Raw genomic sequence first — 19,369 nt, forward strand, 5'->3', positions numbered from 1 at the left:
GATATACCGCCTCTCTGTGGTTAAAATCAAAGTAGTATACATATTATAAACAGGTACTTATTTTGTACCTGGGGCAATGGAGGGTTAAGTGACTTACCCAGAGTCACAAGAAGCTGCAGTAGGAAATAAATAAATAAAGTAAATACAATCTTTTAATTGTGTGATTAATCACGATTAAAATGCAGCCATATAAACAAACAGATTGAATACCCCCATCATCTGACTGCAAAATTGCTTGGATCACTAACTTTAATGGACCTTGAATGTTCCGAATGATTAAAATTCAGACTCCAAAAACAAACTTGTGATTGAACTGAATATAAACAAAACTGAACATTTTTGACAAGTACATTGTGAAGATGAGGCTTCTTCTCCCGCTCTCCCTCTGGCACACGAGCAGAGCTTCAGGCAGTCTCTTCCCAGTATCCTGAACACACACCAACCTCAAAATCCTGGGTCCCTTTCTCACTCAGGGTGAGCTTGTAGAAATATGCAGATTAGATGCTAATCACTCAAGTCCAACCCTGCACACTGCACCAAACAGTTCTTTATTCCAGCTCCCTGGGGCACACTTCTTCCAGCTTAAAACACTTTCACAAGCTTAAACAGTTCTTCCTGCTTAAACATTTCTTCCTACTCAGTGCAATCTTCCAGCTTAAACATTTCTTCTTGCACAGTTCAATACTCAACAGATTAACACTAAAAGTCTCTAGCCTAGCCAGTACCTCCAGGGAAGCTTCTTTCCTCAGCTACCAGGTTTCCAGCCCTTTCCCAACTCAGGTGGGTATAAAATGATTAATAGCTAAACAGGACCCAGCCCATAACCGCCTGCACCTGTAGCTATCCCAGGACTCTCCCCGGTCCTAGTGACCTCGTCTATGCACTCCCCTACAGACACCCTCTAGTGGCTCACCAGGACATCCTGGACATTCTTAGGGGAACAGCGCCATCTAGGGGCCTGCCCAGGATAGGACAGCCTCTTACTTATCACAACATCCCTAATGCTCATACTAGTATCCATCCAAAAGACCTTCTTTAAAGATGTACAGCTTTCTCACTCCAAGAACTTATCACTGACAAGGACAGAAGTTAGCTGTTTTGAAGGTTTAACAAAATATTGCTCCCATATTTGTGTATTTATAAAAAAATGATTTGTATAGCGCGTATCAAGACTATTCCTTTCTCTCTCACATTCAAAGTATAAAAAGAGCTCACAGACAGTCAATTGCAGCAACGGCAATAACTCTGGTAGTCCTGGGTACTAAGCCTCCTCACATCAGGGTGACACTTTCAAACACCCTTGTTCAGGCACTCATTCCACCTAGCACCTCCTTTCCTTAGCCAAAATACTAGCTCTGGTTCTTCCAAAGCATTCAGGCTCTTCCCATATGACAAAACATACTTGGTTAGCAGGATTTGGACAATAAGCAAATTATGCTCTTTTGGACTAGCCTTATGCAAATCAGCCCTATGCGTAGTCTCCTCCCTTTAGGGGGGGGGGGTAATTCTAATTAAATACATTTCTCTTCCACATACCAATGCTGAACTGAGCACTTTCTCTGGAGAACTAAGAATTCAGTTAAAAAGCCTCCACCCCTTGGACAGGGCAATACTTCACTATGACCTTATGGCCCTGTCCTCCACCCCTGGCTGTTAGCTCCAACAACAACAACAATCATTTCTAAAGCGCTACTAGGGTTACGCAGCGCTGTACAATTCAAACATAGAAGGACAGTCCCTGCTCAAAGAGCTTACAATCTAAAAGACAAGAGAACAAACTAAAGACAAGTGAACAATCTAGAGGACGAGTGAACAGTTAATCTGATAGGGTGGATAGATTGGGGTATTTTATATTTCTCGAGCGGTTAGGCGCCGAAGGCAGCATTGAAGAGGTGAGTTTTAAGCAGAGATTTGAAGATGGGTAGGGAGGGGGCATGGCGTATGGGTAAAGGAAGATTATTCCAGGCATAGGGTGAGGCAAGGCAGAATGAGCGGAGCCTGGAGTTGGCAGTGGTGGAGAAGGGTACTGAGAGAAGGGCTTTGTCCTGTGAGCGGAGGTTGCGGGCGGGAACATAGGGGGAGATGAGGGTGGAGAGGTAGTGAGGAGCCGCAGACTGAGTGCATTTGTAGGTAAGGAGGAGGAGCTTGAATTGTATGCAATATCTGATCGGAAGCCAATGAAGTGATTTAAGGAGAGGGGTGGTATGAGTATATCGGTTTTGGCGGAATATAAGACGTGCAGCAGCGTTCTGAACAGATTGAAGGGGGGATAGATGGCAGAGTGGGAGGCCGGTGAGGAGTAAGTTGCAGTAATCGAGGCGAGAGGTAATGAGAGCATGGACGAGAGTTCTGGTGGTATGCTCAGAGAGGAAAGGGCGAATTTTGCTGATATTGAGGAGGAAGAAGCGACAGGTCTTGGCAGTCTGTTGGATATGCGCAGAGAAGGATAGGGAGGAGTCGAAGGTGACTCCGAGGTTGCGGGCAGATGGGACGGGGAGGATGAGGGTGTTATCAACAGAGAAAGAGAGTGGAGGAAGAGGAGAAGTGGGTTTAGGAGGAAAGACAAGGAGCTCGGTCTTGGACATGTTCAGCTTCAGGTGGCGGTTGGACATCCATGCTGCAATGTCGGATAAACAGGCCGATACCTTGGCCTGAGTCTCCGCAGTGATGTCAGGTGTGGAGAGGTATAGCTGGGTGTCATCAGCATAAAGATGATACTGAAAACCATGAGACGAGATCAGCGAGCCCAGGGAAGAGGTGTAGATTGAGAAGAGAAGGGGTCCAAGGACAGAACCCTGGGGAACTCCAACAGATAGTGGGATGGGAGTGTAGGAAGATCCATGGGAGTGTACCCTGAAGGTGCGGTGGGAGAGATAAGAGGAGAATCAGGAGAGGACAGGGCCTTGGAACCCAAAAGAGGACAGCGTGGCAAGAAGTAAGTCATGATTGACAGTGTCAAACGCGGCGGAAAGATCGAGGAGGATGAGGATGGAGTAGTGACCTTTGGATTTGGCCAGGAGCAGGTCATTGCAAACTTTAGAGAGTGCCGTTTCAGTCGAGTGCAGAGGGCGAAAACCGGATTGAAGTGGATCGAGGATGGCGTGAGAGGAGAGAAAATCAAGGCAGCGGCTATGAACGGCGCGCTCAAGTATTTTGGAAAGGAAGGGTAAAAGAGAAATGGGGCGGTAGTTGGAGGGGCAGGTAGGGTCAAGTGAAGGTTTTTGAGGAGAGGTGTGACAATGGCGTGCTTGAAGGTGTCGGGGACAGTTGCAGTGGAGAGAGAGAGGTTGAGAATGCGACAGATGGCGGGGGTGACGGTATGGGAGATGGTGTTGAGTAGGTTGGTGGGGATGGGATCAGAGGAACAGGTGGTGCATTTCGAGGAGGAAAGAAGGCGGGAAGTTTCATCCTCGGTGATCTCAGGGAAGGAGGAGAAAGAGACCTGGGTAGGTTGGATGGGGGAGAGGGTTAGAGGGTGAAGAGGAGGTGGTGGCTTGGTCGTGAACTCAAGGTTGATCTTTTGCACTTTGTCGCGGAAATAGTCGGCCAGTGATTGAGGAGAGAGAGAAGGGGGAGTAGGAGCGGGGGGCACTTTTAGGAGGGAGTTAAGGGTGGTGAAGAGACGACGAGGGTTGGAGCTGAGAGAATTGGTCAATTGGGTGTAATAGTCCTGTTTTGCACGGAATAGGGAGGAGTGGAGAGCTCCAAACAACAAAGACTTCACTCCAAAATTACTGTCCAACACAGTGTTACAACATTATCCCTCAGTAACCCATTAAAGTAAGTACTTCTTCCTTTGCTGGGATTGTCAATCTATTCCATCCATCTTCTGTGGTTACCAGTAGGACTCCTTCCTTCATCCTAGGGAATGCTTTTTAAAGGTCTTCAGGCTCCCCCTTCTTAACTGCCCACCTATAGGGATGCTGGCTTTTGCCTCTTTTTTAGAAGGGCAATGATGCTCCTACTTCTAACCAGGCCCGCATTTGCACATTCTTAAAGGGAGAATGTCATTCCTTTCACATGTTCTTGGGTTGGCCTGAAACAGAAGGATGCAGGGCTCCCCCCTGTGGCCAATCTGTGATAGGAACCAGTGGTGTCCTATCAAAGTACTCAAATTCAGGGGCCCTTTTACAGAGCGGTGGTAAGCCCAACGCAGGCTTACTGGTCGCTATTCCGGGACTACTACTGGCCCAATGTGTCTACCAGCGGTAGTTCCGAGTTGAGCTCATGCCATTTCCAGAGGAATAAAACCCCCCCAGAAATGGTTAGAGTGGCGGTAACCCAGAAGTAATCAGGTATCACCGCGCGCTGCCCTGTTAGGGTGGCGGTAAGGGCTCCCTGCCACATGGGCATTTTGTTTTGGGGGCTTTTTACCCACTGTTGTAAACACGGCCCTGACGCACAGGAAAAATGGCCCCCGCCACTACCGCAGGGCTTTTTTCCCCACAGCTTGGTAAAAGGACCCTTCAGAGAACAGCTATTCCATACAGCCAACAGCCCCATAAAAATCTTCCTTTCTTTCTCAACAGCTTATATCCCAAATGCTTGAATGAAAGTAGGATTTCAAACCCTTCCAAATTTTGAGATCATCATTCTTCTTCCTTACTCCTTTTGGTAACACATTCCACAGCTGAGGATCAACTCATAAAACTGATATTATATGGGTAGCTTAGTCAGCCTATCTTATGGAAAACTAAAAGGCTATGGGATTTTAACCACAAGGCCCTTCCTTGTTGCTATTCCTAAATTAAGGTTTGAATGCATCAATTTCCATGTGATTGGAGGAGATGGGAGGTGACTGAATACATAGTTTCACCAAAGCAATGAATTCACGCAATGCATGCCTGGCAAAGGTTAGAATCTTAATCTGACAAATTTCCTTTTAGTTCCAGCTTCCTCTTGGTTCTTCTTTCTTGTGGATTATGATACTCATTTAATACTTTATTAGATGTTATAATTGCTGGTTTAGTAATATTAATGGTTCAGGGCATATTTCTATATAAAGATTGTTTCTTTGTGTCTTTATTTGCAAATGTTGAATCAAAAAAAAAAATAAAAAGAATCTTAATTGGGCTCAGAAACTCATTGTTAGCTGCATCCTGTCAGCAGCTAAGTGGCCATATCTTGAACTGTAACAAATGAATATATTTTGACAGGAATCCTATAAAAACCCATTATACTAATCCAACTCCCTGTTAATGGTAGTGTTTATAATACATCACCTGTCAAAATCCAATACTTAATCCTCCATTTCAAAGGAAGCTCTGGAACAAAGATTCAATGGATGAAAGAGGAAAGGGATAGACTCAGGAGCAAATCTAAGCAAATAATTTTTTTTAATAGAAATGATTATAGATGCAGGAAAACAGCCTTCAAGCAGAGGTAGTAGAGACAAGAACTGTATCTGAAATGAAGAAAATTTGGGACAAACACAGAAGATCTTTGAGAGAGAGGAAGGGTTAATATTAGTATAAGTGGGCAAACTAGATAGATACATAGAAAATGACAGCAGATAAAGACCATATGACTTAAGTTAAACTGATCTTTAAAAATGTACCCCACACTACATGTGTGATGTACTTTAAAAGATAACTGGTCATCCAGTAATACACCCAAGTTTCTCACTTCCTGTTCTACAGCAAAGCCACCATGATGTATTCTCAGTGTTAGCATAGATTCAATATTGTTAATATTGCCCAGTATCAGCATCTTACTTCAAAGCACAGCAATTTGCTCAAAACCAATCCCGTAATGTTTTGCTTATTCCCCTATTTACTGTCCCCATATTCCTTCCATTCTCCCTTTGCATCTCCCTTGTAACCCCAATGGATAACTGTATATCAATCATGTATATTTTAAAACGGCATTCAACTCTGAGAGCAAGGAACAGAAAGGAGACAAAACATAATGAATGATACAGAAGAAAGTGCCAAACTACAGTCACAGAAGATTTGAGCGTCTATGCCCTGTCCATATCTGCTGGTTCCAATTAGAAAGAAAGTATGGAAACTATACCAACACCTGTCCACATCAACCTAGATCTCTCAACCACTGGAGAAGGACCTATGATTTACTATATCAAATGCTGAAGATATGTCCAGCAGAATCAAGACAAACATGTCATTCTCCATCCATGAAGAAAATATGCAGATTACCTCCTCTATGCCTTTAGGATTGTACCTTTATTCCATTTATTTTGCTTAGATCCATCTTGCTAGACAGGAATCCTCCATGTTTATTCTAAGCCTTTTTGCTTCTGTCCCTACCACCTCCATCAGGGGGGCATTCCAGGCATTAACCACTCTTTAGGTGATAAAGTATTTCCTGATGTTGCTTTTAAGCTTATCTCCTTACAGTTTCATTTTATACCCTCCAGTTCTACTGCTTTCCTATCTCTGAAAAAGAATTGTTTGCTCATTTATACCTTTCAAGCATTTAAATGTCTATCCTATCACCCCTCTCTTTCCTTTAGGGTATACATATTCAGGTCTTCTGTCTCTTCTCATATGTCTTGTGATGCAGATCCAACACCATTTTGGTCACCTTCCTCTGAACTGCTTCAAATAATCATACAAGAAGTTGAAAAGAGCGCTATACAAAGGCATGTTTGCTGAGTGCGTGTGTGAGTGGATGCATGTGAATGAATGTGCAAATGTACGTGTGTTGAGTGACATTGGCTCAAGACAAGTAATGCAAGAGTGATTGGGAGAGGGATGTATGAGCAGTGGGGTGCACTGAAAGTGGGAAAAGTATACAAGAGGTTGCTTGCGTATATCTGTGGAAGGAGGGAGAGGTGACATCTGCTCTACCCTTCCTTCCCTTTTCTCCTCCTCTCCTCCCCTCTTTTTTTCCTTATTGTGCTCTGCCTCTCTCTCTCTCTTCTCACTCTCTATTCCCCTCTTTGTCATTCTCCACACACCTCTAATCAGCCCCAGTCCTTCCTCTTTCGGGTAGTCCTGCCTCGGTTGCAGCCCCACAGCTCTCCTCTTCCATGCCACAGGGGTCAGGTCCCTGGTAGCACACAACTGCCTTGTTCACAGCACCATTCTCTTTTTTTCAATGCATGGGGGTTGGATCCCTGAAGGCATACTTCTAATTCAGGTAGGACCCGCTTACGGTGGACCATTTGTTAATAAATATGCCCTTTCTAGCAGTCAAAGAACCAAGAAACGATAGAGTTGCTACTGCTTGGCAATACAAAGTGGCCTCCTTTTTTATACTCCTGTGTATTTCTCCAGACATAGAGCTATGTGTAGAGAAAGACAGACGGAGCAATCTTTAACACTAAGGGGGGGGGGGGGGTAATTCTATAACACAGGTATTAACATTTACACATGTGATATACACGTAATTGTTTAGAATACTAACATATACGCTAACCAGGAAAGTTCCACTCTGAATATAAGCAGTTATAGATAACCAGATAACTTTTGATCCGATATTTGTGCGGCCCAACTTACTTGATAAAGTTTAACTGAACAGCCCTTAACTGGATAAATTCTGTCCCACAAGGACAGAAGAAGGGATATGAAAAGCTATGTTTTGGCCAAGTACCTGCAGAAGTTACCCAGACAAATCTTTTGAACATTGGCCTTCAAAGCTCTGTTTGTCTTTACTGGGTTAATATTGCCATCTTCTGCATGACCGTTTTAAACTCAGGTGTAACAAATTGACAGGAAGGCATTTAAGAGGCCATGTTCAAAACTGTCTACCCTGAGAGAAGACTGAATATTCTCTTTGCCTGCAGCCACTGTGCCAATTCACCAAGCAAAACTGTGCAAAGAATTTTGTCTAAAAACAAAGAATTTTCTAATCTTCATGCCTACCACATGTTTTACTCTAAATGCACACTGGAAACACCTTCTCTCAGTATGGCTAAAAGTCCACAGGTTGTTCCAGAGTGGGAAGCCTTTTAACTGCTTTGAAAGTGGACAATTTTCAGATTGTCCCTTAACATGGGCCAAATGCCTCCTGATAACAACTTGTTCCGAGTTCACTCACAAAGGACTGTAAAAATAACTTGCAAAATGAAAAGCATGTTTCTTCTTTAAAGAAATTATTATGAAATGAAACACCATAAGATAAGCGTGTTTCTAAAGTCAGGTGGTTAAAATTGCATTCAGTTCAATATGTGTTTTTTGAGCCCACCCAACCCAGTTCATTTATTAACAGCAAAAGATCAATGGTCACCTTTCCAGACACCACTGGAACATAAGAATTATTAAGCAGTTAACATGGTAGTAGTAAGGATATAGTGCTCTTTCCTTTTTTGTTGTTTTGATTTTCCTAGATAGTTTCCGTATTTTGACTCCCCAATATTGTGGACTTGAAGTTACATGGGCTTTGGGTCTTATTCTATAAAGGTTACGCTCCTAAGTTTAAGAGCATAATTTATGCTCCTTAATTGCGAACTTAGTCTATTGTGGAGCATAGATTATGCTCGTAATTTAGGAGCATAACTTTAGAAGCATACATTTTAGGAGCATAACCTTTATAGAATAAGACCCTTTATTATTTGGTGGATCTACAGTTGAACTCTGCAATTCAGATCATTAGTGGCACTCTGTGACCTACTGATACCCAGTAGCTAAATAATATCACCTTGCCAGATCTTCATTTTTGGAGTACTACAGCAAGTTTACTTGCCTGGATCCAAGAAATCGCAGTATTTCCACTTCATAACACACCTCCAAGAAGCCTACTGTTGAGAAATCCAATCTGGGCTAAACTTTAAGAGCCAAACTTGTTTGTTGACAGTTTGTGGCGCAAGAGATGGTTGACCATGAACACACACACAACTCTGAACTTTGTCAGCAGCTATTTGACTCATTTGTTTAACTTCACATGAGCATTAACTCTTGTGACCTAGCCTTGAAATGCATCACCTCAGGTACAAGGACACAATTTCATGCCATTGGTGGTAAAGGCCTAAAAGCTAGTCTACATAAATCACTTGCATATTTGCTACAACAGTTACACTACCAGAGTTGCCTTCCTCTAAATGACTGCATTAGCTTATTACCTATTGCTCTCTGAGACTGCTTGGTCTAATTTCTTGATGATGTAGTGAAAGAGGCCGCAGCTGGATCGACTGTTGATGTTATAACCATATCCCCTCTTCCAGTACTGCTTCAGATCGTTCAGATATTCTAACACCTAGAGGGGAGAAATTGCATAATTTTTGCTGATGAAGTGGATGCTGCAAATGTATCCCTTTTCCCTTCTTTTTATGTTTAATCAAAAGTTTCATAAATATACTACCAATCAATGTACAAGAAAATGTAAACAAGGAATATCCATCAAGACAGAAAAGAAAAGCAACAAGCCCACATCAAGGGAAGGTGCGTTAACATACCAAGTGAAATATCAAAAGAGAAAAAAAGGTTAGCCTAAGCTAAGATGGTGCTTCTATGGCTGGTGTGCCCTTTTCCTTTCTAAAAAAAGGGAATGAAAAACTGAAAACCTGATATTTCTTTGTGAATTACCTCCTGAGGGCATACGATGGTACATTAGTATCGTAAAGTCAGTAAACACATGATTCTTTCAGTCTGCTAGTTGGTCTTGCCAGATAGTAAAGTAAGAATTCAATGAGAAATAAAAGAACTGAACCATCAAACAGCATCTAATTCAGGGGTTTAAGTCCTCCTGAGGCATTATGGGGTCCTTTTACAAAGCAGCGAGAAAAAGGGCCCTGTGCTAGCGGCAGGGGCCATTTTTCCCAAACTCCAGGGCCCTTTTTAACGTAACGGGGTAAAAAGCCTCCAGACACATATGGTCATGCGGTAAGAGAACTCTTAGCACGTGGCCATGTGGCAGAGAGCCCTTACTGCCACCCACTGAGGTGGCGATAAGGGCTCCTGCGCTAACCCAGAAGTAACTGGAAAGTGTGCGGCAATGCCCAATTACCGCTAGGTCAGTGCTACGCAAGCCATTTCTGGGGGTTTTCTTTTTCCCCAGAAATGGTGTGCGCTTGGGGTGGGACTACCGCAAGCGGCCGCGTTGGGCCGGCGGCAGTACCAGAAGAGCAAGCGGTAAGCCTGCGTTGGGCTTACTGCTGCTCTGTATAAAGGGCCCTAATGTACCTATTAGGAAAAAAAACTTCACTGCTGGCTGGTATCTACTCCTCTGTACAGGTGAATTTATTTAACAGATACAGATCAATCTATACTACAAAGTAGTATCTATACTAAAGGGAGAAAACTTCTAATATTCAGGGATCCTCTCTACAGAAGAAGACTATGATATCAAAAAGTAAGGATTAAGAGAACTCTGATTTTGGGCAATTATAGATACAAAACTGCCAAATGGGCAGTTGCATAGCAGCCAACCATTGACTATACAAGAGGGGTTCTTCACAATTGCACCTGTGTAATATCTTATGAATCAAAAACACTGCAGTCAATAAAATTGTCTTCTTCCCCTTCGCCAGGAACCTATTTCCTAGATTCCTGGCCTTCCCAGGACCCCAATAACATTAGTCCATATGACCAATCAACTGCCCCCATATAACCCATTTAATCTAAGTCACAGTGCAGTGTGCACAGGCCTGAAGGCAGGGACATTAAAAGAAGGAATGGACCCAAGTATCCCTTTCAACCATGCAACATAAAACAATTGTCATTTTCCCACAGCCTCATCTGGTGAGTCCAAACCCTAGTCAAAAAGGCTCTATGAATTATTTTAAACATTTTCTACTTCTGCTGTGGAATAAATACATATTTATAAAAATGACTACATAATAACAATAGTACTAAATGCAATTACCAGACATTATTCTCCAGTTACTACATAGCACATTCATACATAGCCTGGGCTTCTCCTCATAGCAGGAAGCCAGTTTCCAAGAAATTAAGGGGGCCTTTAACCAAGAGGTGGCACGGCTACCGTGCGGGTAGCACGCAGCAAAACAGCACTACTGCCAGAAGTGCCCAGGCGCCCAGTGATAGTTCTGAGTTTGCCGTGTGCTGTTTCCTGTGCTACAAAATCATTTAAATTTTCTAGCACCGGGGGGGGGGGGGGGGGGATAGGCATTCCCAGTGATAATTAGGTAGCGTGGGCACATTGCTGTGTGCTGCCTGTTTATCGCAGTGTTAATGCGTGAGCCCTTACTGCCTACTAAATAGGTGGTTGTAAGGGCTCAAGCAACAAATGGCTGCACGCTAATTTTGATATTACAGCACAGCCATTAGTGACTCCACAACAAAAAAAAATGCCTTTTTCTCACCATAGTAAAAAAGTGGCCTTAGTGCATGGCAATTCCATATACCAACTCTATTGCGGATCACTTTTTACCACCGCTTGGTAAAAGGGCCCCTAAAGAGTGAAATGACATGTTTCTTATAAATAAATCCATGTGCATTGTATAACAGGAGATCTACATCTATTGCACTTTTAAGATGCAGAATTTCAAACAGCCCACATAGTTTTAAAGTACATGGATACTTTTACCAAGTGTACTGTTTAGCAAATTTTCAGAGAAACTAAACAGGTAGGTTTTCTTAGAAACTTACCTGGCATAAAGTATACATGCTAAATGCAGCCATGTGATTTGCACTTGTCATTTGTGCAGTTGTGGCAGAGGAAGGGAAAACATTCATACTGTTGAAAATGTCATGCAGACAAGCTGATTCCTTTCTCCATCTTAACATGCCCTAGGAATCATTCTAACCGGACAGCTGCTGGGAAGCCCATAAGGACTTTTCCAGACAGGTCAATTTACCCATATAAACAGCTTTGAAAATTGCCCTCCGATTATAAAGCTGGAGTGAAACGGACAAGAGAACAAACCTCTATTCAGTTTCACTCATCAGTTTTGATTAGATGAATATCTTACAGTGCAGTTATTACGAATTTCAAGTAATGTAATTGGCAGGCTCCAGTCTCGGGTGGTACAATACATGATACAATGACTGGAAATGGCACTGGAGAAATAGTAAGAATACAGGGGTCCTTTTACTAAGGTGCGCTAACGGATTTAGTGTGTGCTGAATGCCATGTATACCTATGGGCTGCATAACACTTAATGCACACTAAATTCATTAGAACACCTTAGTAAAAGGACCCCTTAGTGAGAAGGCTGAAAATACAAACCACTTTATTAAAACACAGTATTTTAAAGACCCAACATGGCCACACTTTAGCTACTGCTTCCATCAGATCTTTTTTTAAGTGAAAGAAATGGTTAACATCTGTTTGATATATGTATAGAATTTGTACAGCACTGTATTTTGAGCTGATATGATTTGGGTAGCAGAAGACACCATATACAGGGTGGTTTGCTGGGGTTAAAAGTTTATGGTGCACTTTAGTGACTTAAATTTTACTTGTATTTTTAGGCGAGACAGTGAATTTTCTAATTAAGTGTGATCTCTAGTGTGTTACAAATGTCTTAGGGGCCCTTTAACAGAGCGGCCCAAAGCGGTAGTCCCGCCCTGAGCGCACACTATTCCCATGAAAAATGGGTTATTCTAAAGTTTTCTACCCTATATGATACATGTGAGTGAAAGTACACACATTGTTCCACAATATTAAGCATCTGGTGGGAAGCTCCCAGGTACAGGCTGGGATGGCAACAACGTAGATGCTTTTGCATTTTCAAAAGTAGGCATCTTACTTTGGTCAGAGAAACTACAGTTAGAAAAAAAATATGCAAGTATCTGCGTGTATATTTTCCTTAAGCAAACTGCAATTGTGAAAATATGAATATCCTTTCACTTTGCAAATCAATGCAAAGTCAGCAGGTAAAAAGTACCTGCTGATGAAAATTGCATTCCTAACACAAGTACAACCAAAGTTAAACAGGCTCACAAATCATGTGTGTGTCACACTAGCAAGGAGTGCCCTCTCACGGGAAGATGAAAGAACTGCAGCTCTAACAGTAACTATCTACAGCTGAGTTCTTCAATTCAAGGCCTAGAGGCCAATGCCCAGTTTCCTTTCTTACTGTTAAACCGCACAGAGCTCCTATGGGACTTTGGGAACATAAAAGTTTCATTGTATTGTATTGGTTTACCCCTCTCCCTCACCCTCCAAAAATCATCATTCTCCTTTTTTTCCCCCCTACTTTCTGCCTCTCTACCCTTCCTCTCCAAATTACTTGAACGTGCTGTCCACAGCCGTTGCCTTGACTTCCTCTCCTCTCAGGCTGTCCTCGACCCGCTTCAATCTGGCTTTTGCCCACTACACTCGACAGAAACAGCACTCTCTAAAGTCTGCAATGACCTGTTCCTCGTCAAATCTGCCGCCTTTGATACCGTCAATCATAATTTACTTCTTGACACACTGTCCTCATTTGGGTTCCAGGGCTCCGTCCTCTCCTGGTTCTCCTCGTATCTTTCCCAACGCACCTTCAGAGTATCTTTTAATGGCTCCTCTTCCACCCCCGTCCCGCTCTCTGTTGGGGTTCCTCAAGGATCTGTCCTTGGACCACTTCTCTTCTCGATATACACCTCTTCCCTAGGCTCGTTGATCTCATCACATGGTTTCCAGTACCATCTCTATGCCGATGACACCCAGCTTTACCTCTCCACTCCCGACATCACAGTCGAAACCCAGGCCAAAGTTTCAGCCTGCCTTTCCGACATCGCTGCCTGGATGTCCAACCGGCATCTGAAATTGAACATGGCAAAGACTGAGCTCCTTATCTTTCCACCCAAACCCTCTTCTCCTCTTCCCGTCTCTGTTGACAACACCCTCATCCTCCCCGTCTCTTCAGCACGCAATCTCGGAGTCATCTTCGATTCCTCCCTCTCCTTCTCTGCCCATATCCAGCAGACAGCTAAGACCTGTCGTTTCTTCCTCTATAATATTAGCAAAATTCGCCCATTCCTCTCTGAACAGACCACCCGAACCCTCGTCCACTCGCTCGTTACCTCTCGTCTTGACTATTGCAACCTTCTCCTCGCTGGCCTCCCGCTTAGCCACCTATCCCCCCTTCAATCTGTCCAAAATTCCGCCGCACGTCTTATCTACCGCGTGAACCGATACTCTCATATCACCCCTCTCCTCAAGTCGCTTCACTGGCTCCCAATCCACTACCGTATACAGTTCAAGCTTCTATTGACCTTCAAGTGCACTCAATCTGCTGCCCCCCATTACCTCTCTACCCTCCTCTCCCCGTATGTTCCCACCCGTAACCTCCGCTCTCAGGACAAATCACTCCTATCTGTACCCTTCTCCACCACCGCTAACTCCAGACTCCGCCCCTTCTGCCTCGCAGCACCTTATGCCTGGAACAGACTTCCTGAGCCCATACGCCATGCGCCCTCCCTGCCCATCTTCAAGTCCTTACTCAAGGCCCATCTCTTCTCCCTTGCTTTTGGCGCCTAACCACCTTCCCCATTCCTGTTACCTACACTGACTACGTAGTCTGTTACCGTTAGATTGTAAGCTCTCTTGAGCAGGGACTGTCCCTCCCCGTGTTTAAACTTGTACAGCGCTGCGTAACCCTGGCAGCGCTATAGAAATGCTAAGTAGTAGTAGTAGCTTGCAATAGAAAGGGGGACGTGGATAGGTGGAAGAGCCACAGGCTTGAAGAACAAGGCATTTTTCAACAGATAAAGAAAACGCATTTGGAAACACCCATCTCCTTGATGATACCCTCAATGAAGAAACTGAAAAGCAGGCTGGTGGGGATGGATGTCATTAACACCCACTGGTCAGCACTGTCAGGGCCCTACATGGGAAGATATAAGCCGGCTCTCCAGCTTATTTGGATCCAACATGGCCTCAACTTAAAAACTAGAGACCACTGATCTACAGTATAATCAGTGATCAGCTGTCCTTATAACACCTCCATCTGGAAAACAATTTTTCACAGTCTTGCTCAATTGTGAGTTTGAAAAGTTTGAGTCAAGGTTCTTCTAGGGGCCTCTGCAATGATGGAGCTCAAGTGGTATAAAATGTGTTCACTAAATTATCTTCTGTTTGTGTGTTAATGGTGGGCCATTTGTTGAAGATCAAGTATGTAATAAGCCCCTTCTAGATGTCAGAGGATTGAGAAATGATACAGCCTCTCCAGTCATCAATTAAAGCCACTGTTAGACTACAAGGTTGCTAGTCCTAGCCCCTCATCTCTTCATAAGCCAACACAGAATGCTAAAGACTATGAAGTGCGCATTCAGGTTTACAAGTTTACAAGATGCTAAAGAAGAGATTTAATTTACATAGACACCATATGAAAAATACCAGTACTAATAAAGATGTCACGCCTGTGGGGCAGCACTTTCCAAAACCAGGACACTGAACCAGTGACTTCATGGTAAGAATCTTAAAAGGGAGCTTTAAAACAATACAGGAACGTAAGACCTTTGAAGTCAGAATGAGTAAATATTTTGACACCCACCAGACAGGACTTAATAAAGATCTGGGTTTTCTAGCCCATTATAAACCATAAAATTGTACTGCTTTGAAAATCATACTGTTTTGTCACCCTCCTGTCTCCATACATATCTCACCTGTTCCTCTTCCTGTCTCTCACTTATCCACCCCATCCTGTTAGACTGTCACTGGAATGCTTTGATGCTTCACTTATATATACTGTCATCTACCAACATTTGCTTATTTCCGATCTGACGAAGAAGGGCAACCTTCGAAAGCTAATCAAGAAATGTATTAAGTTATGGCCAATAAAAAAGGTATCATCTTATTTTCTTTTCCATGTTTTATTTCTATTGATCTAACCTTCCTCATGATCAAGGATACCCCACGAGGTGAGATTTTGCGTGGAGCCCCAGATCTTTGTCGATTGACAGTCATTTTGTACTTCTTCCATTTTCTTACTATGGCACCAACAGTTGTCTCCTTCTCGCCCAGCGTCTTACTGATGGTTTTGTAGCCCATTCCAGCCTTGTGCAGGTGTATGATCTTGTCCCTGACATCCTTAGACAGCTCCTTGCTCTTGGCCATTTTGTAGAGGTTAGAGTCTGACTGATTCACTGAGTCTGTGGACAGGTGTCTTTCATACAGGTGACCATTGCCGACAGCTGTCTGTCATGCAGGTAACGAGTTGATTTGGAGCATCTACCTGGTCTGTAGGGGCCAGATCTCTTACTGGTTGGTGGGGGATCAAATACTTATTTCCCTCTGCAGAATGCAAATAAATTCATATACTTTCCACAATGTGATTTTCCGGATTTAATTTGTGATGTGCTATCTCTCACTGTTACCAATAACCTACCCTTCAATTATGGGCTGCTCATGTCTTTGTCAGTGGGCAAACTTACAAAATCAGCAAGGGATCAAATACTTATTTCCCCCACTGTAAAACTTCATACTCAAACACACTCGAGAAACCACTGTGAGGCTAATTCACAAAAGAGCACGAGTTTTTTAAATAAAAGTTATTAGAGAGCAGCTCCCACTGATGAAAATGGAATCTGCAATTTTTTCATGCAACTTGGAGAATCAACCTCTTAAGTATGGAGAGCAGAACAGTATTCTCAGCAAATACGAGTCACCAAGCCAGACCTACCTTGCCATCTTCTTCTTCAAAGAGTGAGCACCAGGGGGAGTTCTCATTTTTAATGGCCAGCTCAAAGGAACAGGTGAAAAAAGCCACTTGAATTAAATCTGAAATGAGTCCAAAACCAGAATAACAAGATATTAAGTTTATCCTCCAACCCACAGATTTCGCTCTTTATTTGTTCTCAATGAGTTACTGAAACAGTAAGATAACTAGTTAGCTTTCTTTAGGAAACTTGTAGCTATGTTGGCTTAAAATTCACTTAAAGTATCTAGCCAAAGTTTGCCTAGCAAGATTTACAGTTATTTGTGCAGCTGGGGTTTTCTAGTTGAATTTGGCCAGTTATTTTTTTTTTCTTTACATCATTTTTGCATTGAACTTTCAAGAATATCTTGAGAGGAAAAAATACTGAAAGGAATAATTTGAAACTAGATACTGCTTAAACAAAAGTAAATATTATCGGCTTGATTTCATAAGGTTTCTGTCCTCCAGAGGTATCCAGGGGTCATCACTGGTCCACGAGCCTTAAACAGAAAAACACTACTGTAAATAGTTCTCTTTAGAGCTGAAGTTCTTTAATCTTCCCATTACATTACATTAAGGTCTTATAACCTGTAACAACCATCAAGTTCTCAGCGGATAACATCATGAAAAAAAACACACTCCAGATGATTGTACAAAAATCCCAATCTCAGAAGGTCTTTTACTAAGGCGCACTCACGTTTTTGGCACGCGCTAAAATTGTGGTCACGCTAAACGTTAGAGACGCCAATGCATTCCTATGGGCGTCTCTAATTAGTTTAGCACCCCCACAATTTTAGCGCACGCTAAAAACGTGAGTGTGCCTTAGTAAAAGACGCCTTAAATCTTAGGAACAACATCTATGAATTAGAAATATATTTTCTGAAAAGATAAGTCTTTAACAATTTCCTGAACTCAAGGTAGTGTTCTACATGTCTTAGGAAAGGAGGAAGAGAATTCCAGCTAGAAACTGCCTGATATGTCAGCAAGGACTGGAGAGAATGCAAAGCCTTCATTTTACAAACTGAGGGAAAATCTAATAAAAAAAATATTTCTGGTAACTCTGCCATGATTCCTATTTAAAAAAACTCAAAATGATTAATCAAATAACTTGGGGAATCTCAATGAAAAGTCTTAAAGGTCAAGACCAGAATTTTAAATTGTAATCTGGCCTCCACTGACAGCCAATGTAACTGTCACATATAAGGAGAGATAGGGTCATTTTTTCAGTAAATAAATTTGTACGAGAGGGTATTGAAGGAACTTAGGAAAGTTCTGGCAGCTCTGCTGTCTGACCTTTTCAATGCTTCTTTTAGAGTAAGCAGCAGCCCTGGACGACTGAAGATGGGCAAATGTGAGTTCTCTCCAAGAAAGCAGAATTAAGAGGTAGGCTAGGAATTACAGGCCAGTTACTATGACCTCAGTAGGGAGTAAATTAAAGGAAATACTGCTAGAACAGAGGACAGAGCAGTGGGGCACTGCAGTGGACTTCACATAAGAGGTCCCAGATTACCCCCCTTATATTGTATGGTAAGCCCTCCAAAAACCTACTGTACACAACTATACACCACTACAATAGCCCTTATGCCTGTAGGTGTCATCTATATGTAGGTACAATAAGTTTTGGTGGGTTTTGAGGGCTCACACTTTCCACCACAACTGTACTAGTTAGGCTGGGATTTGAGCCTGGGTCCCTTCTCTACAGTGCACTGCACCAACCACTAGGCTACTCTAGGGACCTGCTTACTGCTTAGTAGGACTGGCTATAACATTTGAAGCTGTCATAGAGGCTGCTATGTACTGTCTTTCACATCTTTGGGGGGTGGGAGAGGGTCGGTGACCACTGGGAGAGTAAAGGCAGGGGTCATGCCTTAATCTCTCCAGTGATTATGTGATCAGTTAGGGCACATTTTTGTGACTTAGACGTGACTTTTAATAGATCTAGATCAAAACGGCTAGCTTTAGCCCTGGACGTTTTTCTGCCATAATGGAACAAATCCAGCCCCCAACATGCCCTCTTGTGATTCGGAAGCACTGCAGAGAAAAATGTCTCAAATCCGAGTTTCAAAAATTGCGATTTTTGGCGTTTTTCTCTGAAAAACGTCCACATGCCACTTTATGCCTTATTTTTTAAAGATGCTTTTGAAATGTTTTTCTCTTTTAAAAATGAGCCCCTGTGTGTCCTTAGTATGGGGTCCTAAAGGGTCTCGCTGGGTCACAAAAGTGTTGAGAGTAAGGTGACAAAGAGTAGTGCTAAATGAAGATCTTAAGGTGGCTAAATAGGTGGCAACGGTAACAGCAAAGCCAGAAGGATGTTTGTGTACATAGAGAGAGGATTGCCAGCAGTAAAAAGGAGGTAATGAATCTCTTGTGAGATCTCATTTGGAAAACTATAAGTCATTCTGCAGACCTCAACTTCAAAAGGATACAAACAAGATGGAGTCATTCCAGAGGACCTCTATTAACTGGTCCAATGTACTTAATCATAAGGCATATGAGACGGACTTAAAGATCTAAATATATATACTTCGGAATAAAGGCAAGAGAGGAGAGATATAATAGAGGCATTTAAATACTTCAGTGGTATAAATGCCCTTCTTTCAATTAAAAGGAAGCTCTGGAACAAGGGGTCATAGGAGGTGGTTGAAAGGGGGTAGATTCAGGAGTAATTAAAGGAAATTCTTCTTTACAGAAAGGGTGGTGGATGCATGGAACAGAATCTCGTTGGAGGTGGAAGAGATAGGAACGCTATCTGAATTTCAGAAAGCAAGGGACAAATATGGAGAATCTCCATGGGAGAGGAAAGGATTGTAGGGTTTGGTTGTTGATGTTGATGAACATCATATGGCTTAAGAGAGCATTTGTTTATACCATAAACTGGTCTAT

General features: G+C 42.7%; 1 protein-coding gene across 2 annotated transcripts in view; it reads right to left on the minus strand.

Moving 5' to 3' along the window:
• The window catches only part of MINPP1 (multiple inositol-polyphosphate phosphatase 1), a 130,068-nt gene that overhangs the window by 92,074 nt on the left and 18,625 nt on the right, over positions 1 to 19,369 (minus strand). For both annotated transcript variants that reach the window (XR_003942129.1, XM_030203081.1), the window contains exons 3-4: positions 16,472 to 16,569; positions 9,023 to 9,156 (exon numbers count right to left, since the gene is read on the minus strand). Coding sequence is in view for 1 of the 2 variants with exons in the window: in XM_030203081.1 (XP_030058941.1) it covers positions 9,023 to 9,156; positions 16,472 to 16,569 (232 nt within the window). In the remaining variant the exon portion in view is untranslated. The remainder of the gene's footprint in view (positions 1 to 9,022; positions 9,157 to 16,471; positions 16,570 to 19,369) is intronic.

Source organism: Microcaecilia unicolor, chromosome 5 (genome assembly GCF_901765095.1).
Source record: "Microcaecilia unicolor chromosome 5, aMicUni1.1, whole genome shotgun sequence".
Taxonomy (NCBI): Eukaryota; Metazoa; Chordata; class Amphibia; order Gymnophiona; family Siphonopidae; genus Microcaecilia; species Microcaecilia unicolor.